The sequence below is a fragment of the Echinops telfairi genome, unplaced genomic scaffold (assembly GCF_000313985.2).
Source record: "Echinops telfairi isolate 266 unplaced genomic scaffold, ASM31398v2 ScPeMD7_60;HRSCAF=208, whole genome shotgun sequence".
NCBI lineage: Eukaryota > Metazoa > Chordata > Mammalia > Afrosoricida > Tenrecidae > Echinops > Echinops telfairi.
This window is the reverse complement of record NW_022103958.1, coordinates 36,023,459-36,034,667: the sequence shown is the minus strand read 5'-3', so window position 1 is coordinate 36,034,667 and position 11,209 is coordinate 36,023,459. Positions and strand designations below refer to the sequence as shown.

At 44.5% G+C, this 11,209-nt stretch overlaps 1 protein-coding gene across 3 annotated transcripts in view; it reads right to left on the bottom strand.

Moving 5' to 3' along the window:
• Window positions 1-1,375: 1,375 nt before the first annotated feature.
• Window positions 1,376-11,209, bottom strand: part of SOX6 (SRY-box transcription factor 6) — a 655,298-nt gene continuing 645,464 nt past the window's right edge. For all 3 annotated transcript variants that reach the window (XM_045290980.1, XM_045290981.1, XM_045290982.1), the window contains one exon: window positions 1,376-6,280. In XM_045290980.1, the coding sequence (XP_045146915.1) occupies window positions 5,977-6,280 (304 nt within the window). In that variant the 3' untranslated portion in view covers window positions 1,376-5,976. The remainder of the gene's footprint in view (window positions 6,281-11,209) is intronic.

Here is an 11,209-nt window from a genome sequence, read left to right as displayed (position 1 = left end):
GCTAAGGTGCTCACGTACACCTGGATAGAGAGTGTCTTTCCCGGCGGTCTTGTCCCTTAGTGATGAGGCAGAGGAGGGGAAGACTTTGGAAAGTACCGTGAAGGGTGAGTTCATGTTGAATGCTATCTCACGTCAATACTGCACAACAAAACCCAAGAAGTCTGCGTATGCAACGAAGCTAAGAACAATGATTCATTCCTCTATATTGGAAGAGATTGTTTTTTGTTTCCATGTCTTGAATCCTTAGCAAACTTTTTCTGCCCCCTCCATTATCAAGAGGAGTGTGTGAGAAAGATGGGTTGGCCACCCTTAAGTCATTTACAAACTTTACACTGGACTCTGTACAAGATTTTTTTTGATAAACTATTTACATTTTCAGACTTTCAAACATATTCAAAGCAGCAATAGACACTAGGTTTTTTTTATGTTTTGTTTTTGTTTGTTTCTAATTGCCCAAATAGTTACCAGCCACGGGCCACGTAGGTACCTGCTCGATACTGGAGAGTTTCTACAAAGACAATCTGCAAGTTACAATTTGCTGGAGGGTGTCTTAAATGCCCTTAGCATTTCTGGGCCACACCCACAAAGTTGCTATGGGAACCAAAGCACTGTACCTTGACAACAGGCGTTGCAAGATGTCCCAACAGCCCAGGACACAAACTTTACCATTTGAAACAGCAGCCAGCATGTCAGTCCAGCATGTCAGTGAATTGTGCTGATTAAATTAACATAGAATACAATCTCACGATATACATCACAAACAAATTACAATGTCAGGAAACTAAAAAAAAAAAGAGTTACAGTAAGATAAGTTATGTAGTAACAGCTTATAAGCTTGTCTAAGGTAATAAAGAATTTACATGGCAAATACAAAAATGAATGAACACAAAAATGCTAGGCATTCTAATTTGCTACAAGCTGGAGAAGGCTACAATAAAGACTGCTTTCTGTCAAGAAAGCAAAGCAACGCATGACAAAGGGAGATGACAAACGGAGCCCGCAGACAGTTAAATATTTGCACATTCCCCAAACTCCAAGAGCACTAGCATGGAGGCCTTTCATGCCTGTGGTTCTCCAGGAAAAGGAAACTACTGAGCACGACCCGGAGCAAGACGTGTCACGGAGTGGCCCTCAAGCCTCCGTGATTGCCACAGACTAAGCATGACCTTTCTGCCCTTCACACCCCACCCCCCCCACGTCGCCCTTGCCCCTCAGGTATCAGCCATCTGAATATTGATGGAAAGCAGTCTGTCCCCAAAGGAGAAGATGGGATGAGGAAGAAGGAAATGTGTCTGCACATCCGTATGTCTCCGCGACACGCGCACAGGGCACATTTGTCGGAGAGGCATCGCAGAGAGAAGGGAATCGGCAGGAGTCACAGATCAAAGTTGTTTATTAAGGAAGAAAACATGTCAGGGGCAGGTGGCTTAAGGAAATGATGCCGGTGCTTTTGCAAAGGGACAAATGAGGTCATACAATATGCTATACTCCGAGAAGGGACCGGGCAGTGCCAACTCAATCTGTAGACACACAGGTACAAAACCAGGCAGGGCTACAGCAACCAGTCTTGTCGTTGTTCTCACTAAAAAGGAAGATCCAGTAACGAGTTCAATACATTCCTCTAGCGGCATGTCTTTGCGACTGTTAGCACGCGGTGGTACCGGACTTCACACATGGTTGGCAACTACGAAGCCATCCTTCCTTCCTGTCTTAAACGAGTACATGGACACGGAGCAACCTCGGCCTAGCTGGTCTAGTGACCACGCTGCTTTTCTGCTAGAAGCAGGAGGACTTCCCCAGGGTGTGCTCCAAAAAAGCCGCCTGGCTGCAGAAGGAAAAGTAAGCAGCCTTGAATTTCAGGTGGAGGGTGACCACACCCTTTCCCAACACCCCAGATTCCCAGGGGGCTAATATTCAGAGAGAGGCCGGCCATGGAGAAGCTCCACTGCACTGTGACCCAACCCGTGCATTTAGGACTTGGCCTAGGAGTTGGCGTCAGGGGCCTGGCAAAACACTTCAGTCCTAGTGTCAAATACCCACAGAAGGAAACGGATGGGCACTTGGAAGCTTGAGCTGGAAGCCGGGGAAAACACCACAGCCCTGGGACCTTTCTGGAAGAGATGCTGCATCACACCTGCCAATGATACTGAGGAATTGCCTGCTCCGCTGCTCATGTCCGCAGATGGGTTGACTACCTTTTCCTTTCTCTTCCTTTCTATTCTATACGGCCCTTTAGATTTTTTTTAAGGGGGAGATTGTCAGTGTCCCTATTTGAGAAGGAAAAAACATCCGAATCCTGTGGCTTCTTTAACAAAATGAAGATTCTTTTTCTCTTTGAAAAAAGCTTACATTCTTTAACATCATTGGCATGGTGGGGCGTGAATAGCCAACCTCAGAGGTGGAGTTTTGACTCTGTCATGGCCATTCCTGCTTCTCACTATTAAATGGTCAGAGAGCTATTTTATATATTTTAGATGGTTTTGAAAATCAGATGGATTCTCTCCCAGCTGTACTGGCAATTTAGAATATTCCATTCATCAAATTCCTAAGAGGAGAAAAGAAAGGAAAAGTCAATCTGTGGACAGTGGGTCCTGGACTCCATGAGAACCCGAGGACAGGTTTTTGCTGCCCGTCTTCTGGGCCAGCACTGCTCTCTGACTGCGGCTGAGGAGTCACTGCCCCTGCTGAGTGAGGTACAGTGCCTTTTCAGCTTTTTTGTCTGGACCAACACATGTGGATAGAGAACAAAAGGAAATAACTTATACCTCACTACGCATCCAAGAACCAAAAATAAAATTCTATGACTATGTTATATTTACACAATTAAAAAAATCGAAAATGAGATGGTAAAGTCATAAAAAAACCCAACCAACAACTTTGTTTTAAGCCCCAATTAAAATCAAACAAAGTGAGCCCTATGATTGTCATTCTCAATTTCCACGGATATTAGAGCCAAAGTTGGCTAATAAATAAAATAAACTTTGTATGCACCGAATTTAGATTCAAATACAGCCTCATCATTCGGTCAATGAGAGAGACGCTTACAATCAGATCATTCCTGTATAGCCTTTCATTTTGAGAGCATGGCTAAACGTAGCTGAGCCCCAGTGTACCGAGGCAGAGTTGGAGCTAAAACAAAGTGTTCATACACACATGTATTTTGCATAAATAAATGAAATAACAAGACATAAAAATGACTCAAGTCCGGCAACTGTGAGGCAAGCCCACACGAGTCCAAACAGAAGACTGTTGTTCATGCAGTTTTCGTACGACAGTTTCACATTAGTCAGAAGTGATAAAAATACCATTTACATCCAGTGCTTATAACACTTACGAAACAACATCTGTGAGTGTGTGTGGTTTTTTTTCTTTTCTTTCTTTTTTTTAACTATAAGCAAAATCAAGTTTCAGTCCTAAAGAACCGTCCTTTGTTCTCCACCAGCCCCGGATATGATTTTGGCATGGTCGTAAAAGCAAGCAGAATTAACCTCCTATTCTCAATGTTTGCCTTTGTGCAAAGTGAGTTACATACAACACACTGCTAGCCATACAGCGCTCTGCCTAGACACTGAAAGGAAAGCAGAGAGAGCAGGAGCGGAGGAGCAGGAGAGAAGGTGAGAATGCTCCGAGGAGGAGAGGTATATAATGCGAGAACCAGTAAAACAATAATAAATACTCATTTTCATTTTAGAAAAAAATGACCTCCTCCTCATTCAAAATAAACATACAAAAACAAGGTTCCAATTCCCAACCAATATTAAGAACACAACATTTCTATCAGTACCTTGATCAGCTTATAGAGAGCACTCCCAGCTAATGGCATCGCGTAATAGCTGGGCTGGACCTATTTATTGCTATTAGGGATGGCCTTGAGCACTCTTTAAATAAATATGTAGGTACACTATTTTCTTCCAAGTGGCAAAATGGCTCAAGAAATCCGACAGGACCATTCCTATGTCCTGGTGATCAGATTCCAGGGTACCCCATGAGGCGAAAGGTTTCCCATCGGCCCACTGGGCAGGGAGCCTCCCATGGGCAATCAGTCCTGGCTTTAGGAAGGTCAGAATGGCACAGCCAAGCTCCCTGTAGTTAGATGAGGAATGAATCCTTGCTGCTTCCCAGCACATCAGCACAGCTCCAGGGACAGGGCTGTGACCCAGATGCAGACACAGTCTTGCTCACAGGTAGCCATACCCTCCACCCATCCACACGCTCAGGGAGTCAGTCAGATGGGCTCTTCTGCGGCCCTAGGAGATATGTTCCCCAGCATTACAAGTAGGAGCATCCCCGATGGGAATGCATCCCGCCCCGCCCCCCTCCTCCTTCCTTAAAGTTGTCTCTCATTCTCACCACCACTCGCCTCTGTCTTTGCGCTAAGGCTGCCCTGGGTGGGTGGGGGCTGCTCTTTTTAGGCTGGGGCTTTTGCAAAGAACTCCCAGACTTGCCAGCTGGGACAAGGCAGCTCACAGTTAAGCATTCACCCAACAGCAGCCTCCACAGCATCTCCTGCATGGCCTGGAAGCCCTGGGCTCCCCACCTGGCAGTCCCCTCTGTTGGCCTTCACAGCTGAACTGAACTTGGGGAAACCCCACCCAAGCTGCCCTGATCACATGCTGCTGAACGGAATCGGGGAAATTCTGGCCAAAGATCAGAGGTCACAGCGCACCTCAAGGGCATGCCCATCATTGAAATGTAAGCTTATACACCTATATCCAAATACACATCCCTGTAGCCAGATAGACACTCACGTTTCAAAACAACAATATAGGTATTTAATAGTATCTTGTTTCAGAAATGCTTCCAGAAGCTCTGGGGACATAAAATTACTATGTACATCTTTTGTATCTAGCAGGAGAAGGAGGTCAAAAAGGCTGGAAAAGTTCTGGGAAGGAGGGTGAAAAAACAAGAATTATTAAATTAATGCCACCAACAATATTTTTTTTAAAAAAATAAATAGTAAGTGGACCCTTGACATTCTGGAATGAATAAATTATTTAAGAGAAAAAAATGTGTTTAAGACTGAATGTCAGGGCTAAAGGCCAAGGGACAGTGGGTGTAGGGAGAGGCGGCCTCAGGCGGAAAAGGCCACGGGGAGGGAGAAGGAGGGGGCGCGGTCTCTGGTGTGGGGACCCCTCTGGGGTGCAGACGTCATACCACGTCGCACCGGATGGCACGTCATGAGGCAAACACGATTGAGTACATGCACTGTGGCAACCTTGTTCGTTCCTTACAACAGCTCGTCTCCAGATTCCTGAGTACTTTACCATTTGCTGGGGGAAATAAACATAAAAGGTATGGTTCGCGATTTCATTTTAAGATGCCAAAGATTGTCTAAGACTTTGCAGTGTCTCCTTTAAGACTTTCAAAATGTTTAAGATTCAAAAGTTATGAAAAAGTTTGGCACATTCAAAGTTGAACTCTACATATGGAAAAATGGAATTCCGAAGCCTTTTGAATATGCTCTCCATGCAGCTGCGCACGCCGTGGACCGGTTCTGTTTCACAATATCGGAAATCCTCAGTTGTTGGCTAAAATAATTCAGAATAAAAACACATTCACAACCTGTAGGCCGGCACAGCATACCTGAGTGAGAATGTTTTACCCCATCTAAAACAGTAACTTAAACCTTTATCAACATCCAAAAGGAAAAAAAAAAGTAAGACAAAATATAAGACTTTTAAGACAGCTATGGGTTGAGATAAGTTTTCAAGTCCTGGTGTCTCATATTTAATATGTCTTCACCTAAATTAAAAAAAAAAAGAATAACAACAACAACGACCCCCCCAAAAAACAAAAACAAAACTCAAGTTCATGAAAAATCAGGGAAAACTTAATCTGTCTCACACGTTACGAAACAATTAAGACCATTCTGCTGATGTCATTGGGGAGCCACAAATGCATGCGGGCTCTTTAAGAACTTTTGTTGGGGGAGGGAGGATGAGATGTCCGAGTATTTTAATTCGGCAAACCACCACCTCAGTTGGCACCGACGGACTCCGGGGCTTCGTTGTCACTGCTGTAGTCTGATTTGGGGTCATCTTCATAGTCGTCATATATTTCCATCGCATCTTCTCCGTTAGTCATTTCATTTCCAGCCAGGCTTCCGCTGTCTGTCTTCATTCCATAAGTGCTCGGGATGACTGGCAGGCTGGGCTCTGGGCTGGCCGAGGTGCTAGAGCAGTCGGATGTCATCTGAGGTGATGGTGTGGCCGTTGCCATAGTAATAGCACCAGGATACACAACACCGGTTCCTGTGGTGATTGGAATCTGAGGCTGTTGCCTGTGTAGATGAAAAATAAAGAAAAGGAATAAAACAATGGAGAAATCTCCACCTGTCTCCATATTCTTCTCTGTAGCATCGGAAGTCACCCCCCACACTTCCCCAAGTGGATTCCCCTTTCAAAGTCTAAGCAAATGACAAGATAGGAGGGAGGTGCTTCCTGGGAAAATCCTGCAAACCGGTTCCCTTATGCTGTCTGTGGGTAGTGGTTAAGTAACAGGAAGGGCCAACTCACTAATGGTTGGGGACAGAAAAGTGGGTTTCTTTTTAATATTGAAAGTATGGCAGATAAACATCAACTTAGTAACATAAGTCAATATTTGGTATTTGAGGGAAAATGTAGTTAATTCTACAAAGGTGGGATGTTATTTTATTTTAAGAACTCCCAGGACCTTTACATGACCGTGAGGTGAAACACAGCACAACGGCACAGTTTAACACGCTGTGTCACCTTCAGGGTGGTTTGAGAATCGAAGAGAGGGGAGGATAAAGATGCATGGCTTGTCCCTCCCTAACAGTTCCCAAGCAGGTCCCTAAGAGTCAGATTTAGTAAAGCATATATATGTGACACCAGTGCAAACGATGGTGTTTACAGGGGAACTTGTAGAGCAGCTCTCTGCTGCTCTTTCCCGAACTAAGCCAGGGTCATCTTGGCTACTGTTGCTCCTGGCCTTGGATTGAAGCAGTCCGAGTCAAAACCAGCGAGCGCTCTGCAGCTTAACTGGTTGACAGACACGTTGCCTCATCCCAGCTTCTAGCAGGTGCCAAGGCCCAGTCACACCAGAACATTCCTTCATCCTGCTACTCTAGTTCAAGTAAGCGACTAGCCCCTGTGTGAAGGTCATTTGCTTCCTCTGTGGGGAACTGGTTACTCTTACCTTAGAGACTACGACTGAAACAATATACTCTTGGATACACGATTTACTAACTTTATTAGTTTATATACAGAAATTGAAATTAGTGTTTAAATGTCAGTGTAACTAGCCTTTCTGAGTATCCAAACAAAAAAGCCAAAAAAATTCCTCAATGCCATCAAGTCAATGCTGACTCATGGCAACCCCCCTGTACAGGGTTTCCAAGACTGTAACTATTTACGACGGGAGTAGAAAAACTAGTCTTTCTCCCTGGGAGGCGCTGGTGGTTTCGAACTGGCCACCATGCAATAGCAGCCTAATTCATAACCACTACTCTAGCAGGGCTACTATTTCTGAGTATCAGTTTCCTTAAATTAATAGAGTTGGGGTCAGGGACATCCTGGTAACTTCTTTTGGTTCTTATAGCTTCCGTTTAACCACAACTTGGAGGATTCTTTTTGACTCAATGCATTATTGTCAAAACCTTCCCATCCACTTCACTCTAACAAGCCAGTTCCCTGAACCGAGAGATGCGGTTCGTTACACATGGCCAGAAGCAGCATGATGCTCTCGCCAAGTCATGCATGCCCTCAAGCCTGGCAGAAGAGGAAAAGGAACTGTCCTACAACCACGGTGTGAAATACGTGATCATGCTATCTTTAACGACCTCCTTCAATCACTGACAGAGTCCTGGGGGGCACTACGGGGAAGGCTTGGACTCGCTAGCCACAGGGTTGGCTGTTCAAACTCAACAGCTGCTGCCCTGCAGGATGACGAGGCTGTCTGCTCCTACAAAGATAGACAGCCTCGGGAACCCTACACAGGGTCACTATGAGTCAGAATCAGTTCAATGACAGTGGCTGGATTCTGAGTTTTTTTAATCCTTAAAACAAACCCAAGAGACTCATGGTGATATCCCAGAACAGAATTGCCCCAGTTTTCTTAGATACAATCATCTCAAAAGCAGTTTTCCAAGGTGTTCTATAGCAGAGCTAAAAGGTGGGTGTAGTGGGTAGATTTTTTTATCTCAACTTGTACCTGGGTGGAGTCCAAACTATCAATTGGGTCCCAGCCTGCTGATACCTCTTTGGGGGTGTGGCCTTTTAATAAGAGTATTACTGAGAAGCTCTCTCTCTCTCTCTCTCTCTCTCTCTCTCTCTCTCTCTTGCGCTTTGCCTAATTCTTTTCTTGGATTCTGTGTCTGCCTCCAGGAGTGTCCCCACATGGTCCGTGGACCCTGAAAGCTATAAGGGCCCTGCCATCCTCCCATCGACCTTGGATCCACTTGACCCTGCATCCACCAGCCTGTGATCTCCTGGCTTCCTGTTTCCCTTTTCTGTGTCATCTGCCCATGTGAGCTTGAACAGGGCTCTCAACAGCCCAGCCCAACACAGTGGCTATAAACCACCAACACTGAAATAAGTGGCTGACTGCAAACCACTAGGGAGGCACAGTATTGGTTCCTAAACCTTTGACCAACATGCATATGCAGGTTATTAATATATAATACCTTATTTAATTAACATGGTAACTCAATGAATTTCAGGTGAAAAGGGCCTTACTTAGGGCCACACATTTACTAACCAGCGAAGCCCAAATCTACATGACTGTAGATCATGTCACTCAGATTCCATAGCTACTTCCCTAGCCCTGATTTCCATGAGGCTTGTGAACACCCAGTATTTATTAAGCACCAGATACTGATTTTCATGTGATTAGTTTTAACTACCTGATGATCAGACAATAGAGGAATTTAATCTGTGTGGTTGTTGTTATTTGTTGCCATTGAGTCGGTTCTGACAAACGGTGGCCTTGTGTAGAACTATTCCAGAGGGGTTTCAGAGCCGTGACCTTTTGGAAGCAGGTCACCATGCCTGGTTTGTAAGGTGCTTCCCAGTGGGTTTGAACCACTAACCTTTAGGCTAATAGTCAGGTGCTTAAGTGTTTGTACCACCCAGGAATTCCTAAATCTCTATGCAGAAATATGCTATAAAATACTGGTCTCTCCATCATAGAATCAATTTCTAAACACACTGTGTTTCTTGCTTCCTCAATTTTGAGCAAATGAACACAAATTATATTTCATGTTAACCTGCCCACGGCAGTGAATGCCTCATTACATTTTTTTAACTGAATTTGCAGGGTGTAGAGTAAAACTTTCTACAGCAACATCAGCCTATTCGATGGATTTCATCATCTTGGCGAGCCTAGTCAGTGAGAGAAGCCACAGAGTCTCAAAAGGCACATTTTTTTGTGTGTGTGCAGAGAATAGATGGTCATTTGCGGCAGCAGTTTAAAACAATCAAGATTTGTATAACTGTATGTCAAGCGGTCTAATAAAAATATTGAATCAAGCAACTGTCCCACGTGAGGGACTACACTTGTATGCTTCCACATTGGTTCCTTGAATCCACACAAAATGCCTGAGGGGGGCATCATGTTCTTTGACAGACATGGGTTCTGAGAGTTCAAGCTACTTATCAAAGGCCAGAAAAGGACCACCCACAGGAATGGACATAATTTTGTGATTTCAAGTTCAGTGGTCTCTCTCCCTATAGGAAAACTGTCTGCTTGGGCTAATAATTAATTACAATGGATAGTCCGTGACCCACTCGCTCACCACATCTTCATTCAACACCCAGGATGCTATGAGAAGGGCAATTTAAATAAAAATCCTCTAAGTTCTAAGCTCTACATGGTTAGCAATACCTAGACATTAAGTGAATAATGGAATGGTAAAAGTGAGTCTACTGGCATAGAAAGCACCTACCTCTACAATGTACTTTCGGAATTGAGACAAAACAAATGTGCTGTGGATAGTGGACAGACAAGGTTGCTTCAGACACTTAAACCAGCACTCACATCTCAAGTGTCCATGACACAGAGCCAGCAGTTCTCCCCCACCTAGAATAAATGAAGCTAGTCCAGCCCTGGCAAGGGTACCACATTCAAAAAGGAACTGCTGACAATTGTGTGGTGTAGATCAGTGGTTCTCAACCTTCCTAATGCCGCAACCCTTTAATACAGTTCTTCATGTTATGGTGACCCTCAACCATAACATTATTTCTGTTGCTACTTCATCACTGTTAGTTTTGCTACTGTTATGAATTGGGCAACCCCTATGAAAGGGTTGTTCGACCCCCAAAGGGGTCGTGACCCACAGGTTGAGAACCACTGGTGTCGATGCGAAAGTGGGACCTGGGTCCTGTCAGAATTGATTTGTGCCTCCAGAAGGGCTCCTGCTTGTCTGTTGGTGTTCCATCCTGTGGTGGCTTGGATGTTCCTGGAATGTGGGAAAGCATGTCACAGAAATTTCAAATACTGTATGTATCACTGCCAGCGAGTCAATGCCAATTCATGGTAACCCTATGAGAAAGGGAAAAACCATCCCTGTGAGTTTCTGAGACTGTAATTCTTCATGAGAGTAGAACCCCCAGCCTTCTCCCTCAGAGCATGGCGAATATTCCCAGGGTCATACATGATGTACAGCTTGCAGTGGAGTTCCAAGACTAAGGCAGAGAAAGAAGGAAGATGCAGTGGCCTTCTTCTAAGAAGAAGAAGAAAAGGTGGGAGGGAGTGACAATGTTATGGATACCAGCAGAACATCGATACAGTACAGGAAGATGAGCCTCTCAGATTGGAAGGCACTCAAACAATGCGACTGCGGAGTGGGGCTTTCTGAAAGTTAACCTTACTGAAGCTTGTGGGACCTTCATTTACTTATGTGGCATGGCTCAAAATGAGAAGAAACAGATAAAATTAATCTACTAATAATCAAAACATCGACTGCATAAGGTATGAAATGAAAACTGGAAGTCATTCACATAAATTGGAATGCGTAAATATTGATGGTCTAAGAGTCAGAGAAATGAAGTGGGCTGGAACTGGCCATCTTAAATTGGACAGTGACATGTTCGACTACGTCAGGAATAAAAACCGGATTAGGAATGCCATGACTTTTCATCTTCTCATCTGTCTTGAAGAGCAATCCAGTATCAGTGATGGGACAATTGTGCTGATGGCTCAGGACTGGGTGGCATTTCGTTCTGCTGTCCAGACGGTCACGAGGAGTCAG